The sequence below is a fragment of the Sphaeramia orbicularis genome, chromosome 24, assembly GCF_902148855.1.
Source record: "Sphaeramia orbicularis chromosome 24, fSphaOr1.1, whole genome shotgun sequence".
Classification (NCBI taxonomy): Eukaryota; Metazoa; Chordata; class Actinopteri; order Kurtiformes; family Apogonidae; genus Sphaeramia; species Sphaeramia orbicularis.
Window position 1 is genome coordinate 9,033,073 of NC_043979.1, and position 13,805 is coordinate 9,046,877.

The following is a 13,805-nucleotide window of genomic DNA, read 5'->3' on the forward strand; positions in this document are numbered from 1 at the left end:
CAGTGGCAGTTCAGTACTTTAGAGTATAGCTAGAATAATTTTTCACCCTTGCCCCTAAAAATCAATTTTACTTCAGATGTCACCTTGTGTTTTCATACTGTAAGTAACAGCTGCAATGGAGAAAGCCCATGAGTTGATTGAGTGAAACATCTTTGTGTTTGGTTGGTTGTTATTCCAGATGACAAGAAGCGTCCATACATTTCATCAAGTATTGTAAGAATCCCTTCCACTAGTGGAGGAGACATTGTAGCCATCTGGAAAAGAAAAGAAAAAAATCAGTTGTGACAATGCTAGGCTGTATATACAGTCATGGCCAAACATTTTGGGAATGACAAGCTTTGTTTTTGCAAAATTTTCGGACAATAGTTTTATTAATTTATCTATTTTTCAGATTTCTGAGGACCTTAAAGAACAATTGAAAGATGTTTCATATAGGTTTCAAAGGGTTTTTTGGCAAATGAATCACATTTAACCAAAAATCCATTTGTGTCATTCCCAAAACCTTTAGCCAAGAAACTGTATTACAGTCAATGGCAAGAGACAAATATTTATTTTTTATTCCACTTTAATTATGTCATCATTTTGCAATTTTTTGTTTCCTCCATTGCATCTGCCATGTAGTTATTCAGTCTATTTAAATGGTGGTTAAATGGTGTGGGGGCTGCACTGGATAGCTACAGTACAGAAATATTTTTCTGTCTTTCAACAGTTATGTAACCTGCCCTGGACACAAGAAGCATGGAAAGATGTCAGTAAATCTGAATAAAAAACAAATTGCTCATCCTGTGTCAATGCACTGCATTAAACACAGATGTGGGGAGGTAATTTCTGAATCACCAGAGGTCCATGGGGTATACTAGTTCCATACTACAAGGGCTTTAGACCATAAAAAAAAGTCCATCTCCTTGTTTCTACAGGGTGTCCCATAAGTCTCCATACATAGGAGACATATTACATTCCATACATATATGGTTCTAACATGTATTTCTTCATATTTCTTCTTTATAGTTCTTCAGCAGTGGAGGACACGCATTGAAATGTGTTCCCGACAAAATGGCAGTCATATAGAGCATATTATATAAATAAAAATGGTTTATGTCAAGAAACGCTTATTTTTCCTATGTATGGAGACTTATGGGACACCCTGTATATTAGTATGCAGCTAAAACACAAGAGGAATTGAACCTGCATTATATGAAAAAGAGCAGTGTGTCTTGTTGAGACCATGAACATATGTCAGTTCAGTAGATGACCAGATATATTTTAGTGGATATTTCACATAAGACATAAAATTAGTCTATCACATAGTGGTGGACTGACTAATAGTGATGGGCGATTCACGAACGAATTGTTCAAAAGAATTGATTCACGTAAGTGAACGAGTTGAAACGATTCACGAATGCAACTGAATCGATGCATCAGCGCTTTGCTAATATTTTGTTTATTAACGCATAAACTAGTCAGAATCACTCATTAAGTCAGAGGCGGAAGTGCTGTGTGACGCACTGTGCAGCAGGTAGTCTCCATGGCAAGATCTCTGATTGTATCGCAAGACTAGTTGCTGGCAACAGGCAGACCAAGCCAAGGTAGTGATCCGCTGAATGAATGAGAGATCGAGTAGAGCGGAGTCGCTGAATTGATTCTGAATTGTTCATGAATCACTAACTCGCTGAATCATTCACAAATCGATGACCTGCTGAATCGTTCATGAATGGATGACTTGCTGAATCCTCCAAGAATCAACTCGCTGAATCATTCATGAATCGATGACTTGCTGAATCGCTTTGCGAATCGTTAAGTCTATTGAACTGCTGAATGAGACTAGATACCCCTACTGTAAGAAGACAGAACAGAAGCCATGATCAATCAAGGTGGATGTAGCAATGTGAAGTCAACTATTTTTGGAATGTTTAAAATGTCAAAGTGTAATTGCAAGAAAGCACACTAAAAAAATTAAACACACAGAGCACAAAGTTGTTTTAAGCAACATAAAGTAGATAGATAGATAGATAGATAGATAGATAGATAGATAGATAGATAGATAGATAGATAGATAGATAGATAGATAGATAGATAGATAGACAGACAGACAGACAGACAGACAGACAGACAGATAGATAGATAGATAGATAGATAGATAGATAAGTCGAGTATACTGAATGCAATTAACTACTGACAAAGTAGTACTATGTTGATATACTAGTGGAAATCTTTATTAAGTTTTATAATTTTCTAATTACATTAGTTATAGATTGACAGAAAATAGAGATATTAAGGGTTAGATCTATTGCTACTTCCCCTTGTCAAGTGGCGTAGTGGTACAAACATATACTTGGCATTTTGGCACTGCCAGTTTGCAACCAGTGCCTGTTAGATGTTTTTCTTTTTAAATTGATGAATTGATTCGCAACAAATGAATGAACCGAAAAAATCAAATTAGTAAAAGAATTGGACTTCCCATCACTACTGACTAAACAGACACTAAACTAACGTGTATAAATGTAGAACTTTCTTTAATTCTTGCTGTACCTCTTCCTCTTCGCCAGTTGCGAAGAAAGTCCAGACCACTTGATGATGACATCCCGGCACTGGTGCTCTATAACCAAAGTCAGAGCAAACACATGAATGGGCCACAACTATTTAAATGGTCTTTGGCTCTGCAAACAGAAAGACAATAAAGAAAGCTGCTCTTACCCTTGTTCCACTTGACGAAGTTTGTGACTTCACCGCAATTTCTGATCGTACCTGAAAAGTTAATTATCACATTTTAGCTCACATCTATAAAAGTGTAAATTTTAATCATGTATGATTTGTCAGGTTTAAGACTGAGTCTGTTTTCTTAATTCAAATCTGCTTCAAATAGACCTGTTACTTTCTGTAGGTGAGGTAAAGAAATTCTCTGGGTATTCTTTAAATATATAAATTTAACTCTGAAGTAGGTTTCCCTCTTATGAAGCCAGTTGACTGGTAAGATTTTAGAATACTAAGACATACGTACGTTTTTGTCCAGCAGAGTTCCAAAAATCAATATGAAAAACCCCTTTATGAAGACACAACACAATCATTTTAGAGGAATTCAGCAACAACTTAACATGCATAGCACAGTGTAGACTAAACTCATACCTGCAATGAATTGAAGAATGCGAATGAAACATGTATTCCAAAGTTGTCAGGGCTAGTCATGGTTCCAACTCCTAGACCCCATGTTAACCCAAACAGGGGAGTGAGGAAAGCCAAGCTTCGAGCAATGACCACTAGAACATGCCTTTCCTCTGCTTGTGTAGCATCTGTTGTTACCCTTCTCCTCACCATTTTGTAGATCACCACACACAAAATCATCAAGTTTATCAGCACTATCAAGAGTGCAGGGATTACGAAGGCCAGGAGAGCTTTAGACTCATACCAGTTGAGCCAACAAGCATTGTCTCCTCTGATGTACTCATCTGTGGGTGCAGTCACAGCAATAGTGATGACAGCAATAAGAAGTGGTGCCCCATAGCCAAGGGAAAATCCTATACCTAACATGGCATTTTTTGACAAACCCGCACCAAAGACATTGACTGTGCCGTGGAACAACAGCAGGCCAGATGCTAACATCCAGAAGAATAGAGCCAGGTAGAACAGATGGATAAAAAATGTTGCTGCAGTGCATGCTGGGGGATTTTTCTGTTGTAAATCTGAAATGGCTGCACCAATAATAAACCAAATATCTGCAATCAGGAGAGACACGGCGATGTTTACAATGGTAATATGGCGCAGGTAAGATATTCTTTTTCGTCTGATTTTTCTCCATATAATGCCCTCAATAATAAGGCAAATGATCAAGGAAGCCATTGATATCCCAACTCCAATGTAGGTTATGTAATCCAAGATAATTTTGTACTTCTCTGGAATGTTTGGTGACATAAGGATAGAGAACGAAGTCAGGTGGTTGCAGTTGCATGTGACGGTATCATTAATGTTTGACACCAGCTCACACCCCTCATTGTCCCATCCCCCAAGGTTGTTGAACAAGCTGAAGTTCCAGAAAACACACTGGGGGTTACCCAGAGTGTCGTTCAGAACATTAAATGTGAATGTTGCATTATTGACATCATTGGACTGTACAAGCACAACTCTCCCATTGATGAAGTTGAAGGATGAATTGGCTTCATCTCTTGGAGGAAGCACATTATCCATTGAATCAAAGGTTACAACAGTGATAACATGGTTCTGTAGACCAGAATCTGGGATTTCTATCTGTACTGATGAATTAAAGTTGGCGGTGAAATTGTCTGTGAATGTGGTTTTGTTCAGCAATATAAAAGGTGTGACAATGTTGAAAGTGTCATTGATAAGGTTATTTGTAAGAGACTCCAGAGAGAACAAAAATCTTGAGCTCGCACTTGACTCTTGAACTTCAGTGATGTTAGTTCTTGTCACTGTACTGTTAGTTACAACTTTTCTTCTGGGTTTGGTATTGAGTAAATCCCATGATTCCTCTGCTTCATCTTTGGTGAGGACACCTGAAGTGAACAGGATATCCTACAAGAAAAGAACACATTAGATGGCACGGAAGTGTATTCAAAGATCAGGTTGTGACATTACGTACACCTTGGGTAAATTAACTCATGTCAGTATATACACTGACATTTCTTTCCAGTGTACATACTTTATACTTTTTATTTAATCACACCATCACATCATATTGATTAGTATAAGCAAACTATTCTACAAGATCTTTATCACAAACCTAACTCCTGCTTTTTTCTGCTGACGTTGTAGTAATGTTTTCTTTGACAAACAGCCTTTTTTAGGTTCCCCATCCTCTAACATCCCTACCAGGTCAAACTGTTTCTAGGATGCTTCTGAACCTGCGATACTAAAATCTGTTCATCTCAGTAAAGTCGAGTCATTAAACATCCCAAATCTATCCTGCACAATTCTTTGATTAAGTTAGTATTTCTGTTTTGTATTTTCTATTCGTAAGCTCAAATGTTTGGGCATCTGTCTCTTGGACAACGTAGACTTGCAGACATCTATAAACTTGAATGTGTTGTTTCATTGCTTTAGATTGTCCCATGATGAAAAGCAAAAACGTCATGAAGGGAGGCCAGGGGTACATGTGATAATATCATAATCCATACCCACAGAAATTGAATGCCTGAATGGTTTCACTGTAAAATCAATTTGAATCTCAACACCAATAATTACAAACATGCAACTAGGGTTGGCTGAAAATCTTGATTTTGTTTTCCAGTGACCAATTTTCCCCCTATTTTTTCCCTATGTGAACACAAAGTTAAGATCTATAACATAAAATAAACCACAATTAAATATACCATGAATAAAAGAGCAAGGAGGATTAGTTCCCTGGAGGAACTAATCTAGATTGAAGCATTTTTTGCATTGAAAAAAACTGGATTAACTGAATTAAATTATTACATTTACCAGCCCCACTCACAAGTCTCTGCACAGTCTTTTGAAAGTGGCTGTTGTAAACCCAGCTCTTAAGGTTAATGTTAACTTCCTTCCAAGTAAAGAAATTTGGTATCTGCATTTTACCCATCCTAATACATACACACAATACCTAGCACTGGCATTAGCACATGCACATTAGGAAAAGTGAGCTGTCGCTGAAGGCACTTGGAGACCAAGTCTAGATCGTCATTATGGTCAGGGACACCAACCGGAGAATGAACCTAAATTTTCCTTTTTCTATAGCAGAACAACCTGGAACACCTGGTGGAATCCCATGTAGTGTGGAGAGAACAGTTTACCTCAACAAAGACAGACTCTGGTCTGACTGAGTAGAACCCAGAATCTCTTGCTGTAAGGCGTAAATATGCCACCATGCTACCCAAGCTATTGAAGCATTGAACCCTAAGATCTAATTCGTTTTTCCACAAATTTATTCTCCTTTTTGTTTCGAATGTTTTGGTGAAAAAAAATTGTTGCATTTCCTTCACACATTTGAGCAGTGCAATGATGTAGTGGTTAGCACTTTTTGACTCTAAGTCAGACTGATGCTTTTCTGAGATAAGTTTACCTGTTATTTTTGTTTTCTTTGGTTTCCCCTACCATTAAAAAGCAGGTACATATGGGTTAATTCTCACATGCCCCTGCTGAAAACCTGGAGATGGTCCCAGAGTGCCTTCAATGGGAGCTCACTGCTCCTAATTTGTGCCAAGTGCTAAAACTAGATGCTCTGTGTGTTAAGACGGAGAGACTAAATAACCTTTAATTACACTAGTAAGTAGATACTTCTGCAAAGTATATCATTAGTTTCCAGACTATAATAGAGGATTATTATTTATAATGTGATGTAGCTCATGCAGTGTAACTTTTCAACATCAACCTTCCTAATGCTAGTGGGAGGTAGTGTTTGAGTATCAGGATGGATAAAATGCAGAGACTGAGTTTCCCTACAGGGACAGTAAAGCCAGTGGGAAATTTTGGAAAAATGTTTGTAAAACACCATCAAAAAGCTGCAGTTGTGGCAAAGTAAATTAATATTTGCGGATATTTTTTCAACCAATCACAAAATTGTGCCAGCCTTCAGAACTTCTTCCAATCATACAAAATCCTCATTTTGTTAGGTGTAAACACTGAATTTAAACCTTTCAAAGCTCTTTTGTTATGGATTATTATCTCATTTATCCCATACAGGTACACCACCATTTATAAAGTGTAAATCAACCAGTCTATTCTGTAAAGTCATGACTTCCCTTTCCAGAGGCTTCCAAGCTGTTTGTTTACATACGCTGTTTATGTAACTATGCAATCAGTTAAATTAAGAGTCACATGTCCTAAACTGACGGGGATAAGTGAACTTAATTAGGTTAGCTGAACAACAACAGATATGGGAAAGAAATGTTTGTAAATGTTTGAGTGCTTGTAGAAAGAAATTGATGTCAAGTGTGATTTTCAGAACAAGTTTCCATCTTTCATACCGTCATTGATGCTTGATTTATTAGAATGGAGGCTTCTGATGATACATTTGCTACCCGTGTGAGGATTGTAACAATAGCATTAATGGTAGCTGGTGATTCAGTCACATCATCCGTGAAGTTGACAGTTACAGTCCTGAGTTCTACCAAGAAGAGTGGCAGCGTATTGTTATTCAGATTCTGTAAAGTAAACAAAGAGGATGACTCAGAGATTCAGTCTTAGAATTGAATTATATTTGAAACACTGAAAGACGTAATCATGTTTTTTATTCTCAGATCACCTGCATTCAATTGTCAAAGCTACCTTAAAGTAGATACTTAATGTATTTCAACTTTAAATAGTCTAATATTATCTAATACAATGTCTCTCAAAAGTTTGGAAACACCTAGTCTTTCATTCATTTCATTGTTCATTCATTCCATTGTTTTTGAAAGATACATGCATGTTTTTATTGTTTACATGCAACAAAATACGTAATTTAAAGGTGTGAAGATTTATTGTGCCTCAACAAATATACAGATGTGTAGATACTGGTTAAAAAAATATCCACTAAACTGTCATCCTAACCAATAACAAGAGATTTTGGATGAAATATATGTTAGTATGTCAAGTTGCTCTTGACAAGTAAAATAACCTGTCAACCACGATTAAGTGTACTGATACATGGAAACAATGACAAACAGTGTGATGTTTCAGGATCGATACACATTGGCATGGAAGGCATGGCTTGCACTTAGTACACCAACATAACCTTCCCCATGCAATAACATAATTATCCAAAACATACGTCCAAGCTCTGTAAGGTTTATTTAGAGCGATAACAACAAGTACCCAGAAAGCCTTAGCCAAGATTTGCAGCAAAGTATTTCAGCTAAATGTTGGCTTCACTGGCCTCCTGTCACTTAGAGGATCCAGTTGTATAATTTCAAGTGCCTGAAGGGTGCGCACTCCTGTAAGGGAAATACAACCTTTAAATCACCTGATTTTAGATACGTTGCATACCCGTCTAAACACTTAAGTGTCAGAGTTTTCTGTGGCAGGTCTGAGGCACTGGAACACTCCACTCCAACATATCTTATGTGTACAGTCCATTGAGATTTTAAATCTCTTTTAAAGACACACCTATTTGCACTGGGTTTTAATACAAAAGTGTGACTTATTTATTTTATCCACTGGTTGTGTTTTATATGTTCTATCCTATTCATTTTCTCACTGTTCTTATCAGTTTTAGTATAATTTATTCTTTTTTATTCTTATTTTTTCTAGTTTACTATATCATCTTTATCTTTAACTTTGTACAGCAATTTGGGCTACATAAATAAACTTGACCTTGATCTTGACCTAGAAACCACATGTACAGATACCAAGTGTGCAGATAGATAATTACGGTGTGTAGAAGCTGCTGCAGATGGGACTTTTGCTTACTGAAAGATGTTCTGAGGGTAGAAACTGTTGTGATTTGTCCAATCAACCCACCAATCTCCCGGAGCCCACGGGTGCTGTGGTGCCCCCTCACCAATCCATGTGGAGACATGGATTGGATGGCAGTGTTCGGAGCAGTGGCCAATGCTTTTGGTGGCTTTTTGCAGACCATGAATCCATCCATTTGTTGTTCCTCCTCAGTGGAGGTTCATTTCTGCTCCTGGTCTCAGCTCAATGGAATGGATGATAAAAACAAAGGAGGTTGATGTTCACAACTCCCCGACCCACCTCTTCTTCACCTTGCTCAAGGAACAGGGACTCCATCTCTGGCAGAAGATGGCAGCCAGAGGCAGGATGGAGATCCTGGATGGTGGCCACATGCACCATCCCCAGGCAGCAGCACCCAGATGCTGCGGAGCTCCCAGCTGCACTCCCCACTCAGGCTCCGGGGGATAAGAAGATGATCCATCGGGCTCCGTCCCTGGCCTGACCAAAGGTGCCTGGGTGGTTGCTCACCAAGATCTGGGGCAGCATCTGGATGCCTTACCCTGAGCATCAAACCGGGGTCTATCCACCTGTGGAGCTACATCTCTAGGCACAATCCGGTGGGGGGTGTGAGTGCAAAGGATGGCAAAGGAGACTGGGCTAGAGGAGGCAAACTGGTGGGGAAGCTCTCCTCCTGAGCAAAGCCTCCACAGGGAAGGCGGTCAAAGGAGCCGGTGGGCAAAGCAGGACCTTCAGCTCCTCTGTGGACAAGGACTGGCTGTCCCTGGATGTGGAGGTTGGGGAGGGCAGCATCTCCCATGGTAAGGAGCGGTTGGTCACATTAGTGGACAGTAGAGTCCCCCCTCCAGCTACATGTCATTTTCACCTGTGGCATGAAGCTGAGCATCCGGGGGGCCCTCCACAGCCAGGGACCACTGGACCTTGTCCATGGGGGGGTCTCTGAGCAGCTTTTGCAACTGTTAATAGTGGCATCAATGACTGCTGATGACGTAACAGGTCACAAAGGGTTGTCCCATTTCATAGGGGAATGTTTCAACCCCTACCCCTTGCAGCTCCGTTTCAAGGGATAGTGCCAAGTGCAAGGGGTAGGGCTAAGGGTTAGGGCTAAGGGTTAGGGCTAAGGGGTGAATTGGGCCATGAAGTTTCCATTCCTTGGGCGAGGCGAAGAAGAGGTGAGTCGTGGGTTGTGAACATCAGCCTCCTTTGTTTTTATCATTCATTTTGTTTGGGCCGAGACCGGGAGCAGAAATCAACCTCCATCGAGGAACAACAACAAAAGGACAGATCCCCAGTCCACGAAGAGCCGCCAACAGGAAGCTCTGGCTACAGCTCTGAACACCGCTGTCCGATCCATGCGGAGGTGAGGGGGAGCCACGGCACTTGTGGGCTCCGGGGGAGAATCAAGAGCCTTTAGCGCTTACCTCTCCCACCTCTCCTCTGTTTCGATTGGACCAATCACAACAGTTTCTGTCCTCAGAGCATCTTTTGGTAAGCAAAAGCCCCATCTGTGAAGCTGCTAGGACTGATGAAAATCAGTTGATGAAAATAAAGTTTGACTATTTGTTTGGTCACAATAAATCTTTATACTGTTATAGCACCTTGCTTATATATAAACAAAGGAGCATGCATGTGTCTGTAAAATGTATGCACTTGGTGTGTCCAGACTTTTGATAGGCTCTGAATTATTATCTGAGCTAACGGAAGTAACAGTTCTGATGTTGTGTCAAAGATGTCGCTGTATTGTATTGTGGACATATCTAGAGCCTGTCTTGTTAACCAGCAACTCCATTGTGGCTTGTTTTTGTCAGTGTACTTTAGTTTTGCTTTTTTTTTTTTTTTTTATTTGTGTGTGTCTGTATTTCTAACAAAAAATATGCTGGAAATACCGTATTGAAACATGCACATATCAGAACTAAACAGCTTCTGCACCTAAAGTCAGTATTTAATATTTACCTCCATTTGAATTCAGTCACACTTCACCTCTCTGAGGTCAACAGTCTGGACGTTTTTGTTCATTTGTTTTTTAATAATCATGTGTTATATTACACACCTTCAGGATGTCCCATAGGCTTTTATCCTTTATTCTGTCCAGATGATTCCATATAGATTCTACAATGTTCCATTTTTTCCAAAAAGCATTTTTGTTTTTAATACTGTTTGCTGTTTATTATTTGCTGTATAATCCAGTTGTACACATATTAGTAAAAGACTAAGAAATGCATATATGTACCTATGCGAAGATTTTGTGAATCCAAACGGAGATCACACTAAATACTAACTTCACCTGCAGAAGCTAATTCAGTCATTCATTCAGTCATTCATTCATTCATTGTGTGTGTGTTTCAACACTGTGCACATATTTCCTGTTAGAAGTAAAGACATGCATATTGCAACCATACAAAAAAAAAAAAAAAAAGACAGTTAAAGGTTGCCAAAGATTTTCGCATAGCACTGTATTACTAAGCCAAAAGCAAAGAGTTGGAATACAGAGGTGGCTGGCGGTCATCAGCAGAAACACAAATATATATCCTTACAATAATATCTAGCAAATATGTTGATGAGACTGCACACATTTTGTCATATGGTTCAGTCTGTATATGATAAAAGGTAGAGGAAGTGAAAGTAGTCTGGGATTTGTGATTTTTGATCTGGGTGTTTGTGGGCATGTGACAACTAACCCTACGTGAAAACTGGGATTGGGTTAACACAAACTAGACATGAAACTAGTATTAAACATTCCTCACTATTCTTACTGCCACTGCTGCATTGGTTGATATTACCTTATTATCTTAAGTAGATGCATCACTCCAAGATAAACCAGAAATGACTAATTCATTAATCAGCCATTAGATCTTGGGTCAAGGTCAGGCGGGGTTCACATAAAATTACACTGAATACTAGGAATACTAAGTCAACAACTTTTTTCAGGAGTCATTATGGGCATATCCCCTTTGTTTGGACTCTCGACTAAGTGTACTGGTGGGCCAGTACACCCAGTATTTCTCCATTACAATGATTTTAGGGCTTTTTAGGCCTTTACCTTGAACATTCATGTGAGGTCATCACATTCCTACATAATATCTCTCCCCCTATCTATCCTTTGCTAATATCATTACATTGTGCAAAAATAACTGGACAAATCATTCACCTCAGACTGACTGAGCAGCTGCAGAACTGGTATCAGGATGCAGTTGTCCTCCTCTTCCCATTGTTTCACCCCGTTATTGTCTGTACATATTCCTATTTTCTCACCCTCTTTGTTTGGTTCACAGGGAGCTATGGCAACATCCTCGACATTTCCAACCCCAAACTTAACATCGTCACAGTCAAATTCTGGAGTGAAAGACATAAGTTGTGAGCCAAGTACTTAAAAGTGCAGAAAACATTTTGAAAGTATGGTTTATACTTACCTCCAGAGACTAACTCCAGCTGTATACTTTTATTAAACCGTGTAAATGTTGCCTCTACACAAGTGAATAGTCTGTTTCCACAGCTAGTGAAATCCACAGTATGGGTGATTGAGGTACCTGCAGCTGCATATATACATGTATATATTTATCAGTCAGTTTTGAGACAGTAGTACAATGCCAAGATTAACTTGTAAATATAATGCTGCGGTGTAGTTATTACAGCGCTGTGAAAACGTATTTACCCCCTTCCTGATTTCTTATACTTTTGTATGTTTTTCACACTTATTATAATTATAATTACAATATTAGACTGATGGCCTGAGGAAGTAAGAATGCGGTTTATAAATGATGATTTCATTTATTAAGGGGAAAAAAGATATGTAAACCTATCTAGCCTTATAAGAAAAATATTATCCCATTGTTGTTACATCACAAATAAACTGTAATTAAGTTCCTTTTTTTAATATTATTATTTTTAACTGAGTTCAGTTTCATTCACTCATTCATTGAATTAGGAAATAACTTAAATCTAAAATGTGAAGTAGGCTAAAATGTCTCAAAAAGCAGCACATCATGCCATGATCTAGAGAAATTCCAGAACAGATAAGAAACAAAGTCATTGACATCAGTGTGGAAATGGTTCCAAAGACTTTGTAACAGTTGTGAACCTTCCCAGGGGTTGCCAGCCCACCAAAATTACTCCAGGAACACATCAACGACTCATCTAGGAAGTCACAAAAGAGCCCCGGACAACATTTAGAGACCTGCAAGCCTCATTTGCCTCAGTTAAGGTCAGAGGTCCAAGGCTGAACAATAAGAAATAGACAAAAGTGGTATCCATGGTCAAAGGTGAAAATCATTGCTGACCAAAAAGCACACGAAGGTTTGCCTCATATTTGCCAAAAAGCATCTTGATGATCCACAAGAATGTGGGGAAATTATTGTGGAGTAACGAGACAAAAGTGGAACTTTTTGGAAGGTACATCTGGCATAAAACTAACACAGCATTTCATAAAAAGAACATCACATTAACAGTCCAACATGAGGGTGGTATGTGCTGGTCTGGGGCTGCTTTGCTGCTTCAGGAACTAGATGACTCGCTGTAATTGATAGAATCATCAATTCTACTCTCTACCAGAAAATCCTGAAGGAGAATATCTGGCCATCAATTTGTGACCTCAAGCTGAAGTACACTTAGCAATGCAGCAGGACAATTACCTGAAACATCCCAGCAAGTCCTTGAATTAAAAAAAAAAAAAAAATTAGGAGTGGTCAAATTCCCAAATTAAATCTGATGGACATGTTTGACTTCATGCTCAAAAATTTCCAACGTGGTTGAATTAAAACAATTCTGTGAGGAAGATTCAGCCCAAATTCCTCAGTAGCAATGTATAAGACTCAATGCCAGTTAGTGTAAATGCTTGATTGCAGTTGTTGCTGCCAAGGGTGACACAATCAGTTATTAGATTTAGGCGGCAATTACTTTTTCACACAGGGTGACGGTAGGTTTAGTTATCTATTTCCCTCAATAAATGAAATTATCATAAACAACAGCAGTTTTTATTTAGTCTGGTCACCTTTGTCTATATTATAATTAATTTGATGATCTGACAGATTTAAGTATGACAAATATGCAAAACTCTAAGAAATCATAAAGGGAGTAAATACTTTTTTCGCAATATAATTTCACGCTGTTTGACATACATCAAACATTTGCCAAAGGTTACCTGGGGGATTTATGCCTTGAAATTGAATTGTGTGTGGACTCTGAACAGAACATGTCAGGGTCACAGTGTGCGACTCTCCTTCCACACACTCCAGCTTCTGTCTCTCTGGTTTCACCATAATCACTGGTGTTTCTCTAAAAGTGAGCTCTCCATTGGACTTTTGACGGAAAATTGCTTTTGTGACCAGTGTGTCTTTCATCCTACATTCATAAACTCCTGAAATGACAATCGATTGTCAGTTAAGGACACCTTGACATGAAATTAGTGGTGCTAAACTCTTGTGGACCAATGAAATGTCATCTTTAAGTTA

At 38.8% G+C, this 13,805-nt stretch overlaps 1 protein-coding gene across 1 annotated transcript in view; it reads right to left on the bottom strand.

Annotated features, from left to right (window-relative positions):
- adgrf7 (adhesion G protein-coupled receptor F7) overlaps positions 1-13,805 on the bottom strand; it is a 40,096-nt gene continuing 26,291 nt past the window's right edge. The window contains exons 15-23 of the mRNA XM_030128940.1: positions 13,496-13,711; positions 11,769-11,891; positions 11,507-11,691; positions 6,933-7,109; positions 3,124-4,524; positions 2,999-3,040; positions 2,695-2,745; positions 2,530-2,596; positions 1-254 (exon numbers count right to left, since the gene is read on the bottom strand). Of these exons, the coding sequence (XP_029984800.1) occupies positions 205-254; positions 2,530-2,596; positions 2,695-2,745; positions 2,999-3,040; positions 3,124-4,524; positions 6,933-7,109; positions 11,507-11,691; positions 11,769-11,891; positions 13,496-13,711 (2,312 nt within the window). The 3' untranslated portion in view covers positions 1-204. The remainder of the gene's footprint in view (positions 255-2,529; positions 2,597-2,694; positions 2,746-2,998; positions 3,041-3,123; positions 4,525-6,932; positions 7,110-11,506; positions 11,692-11,768; positions 11,892-13,495; positions 13,712-13,805) is intronic.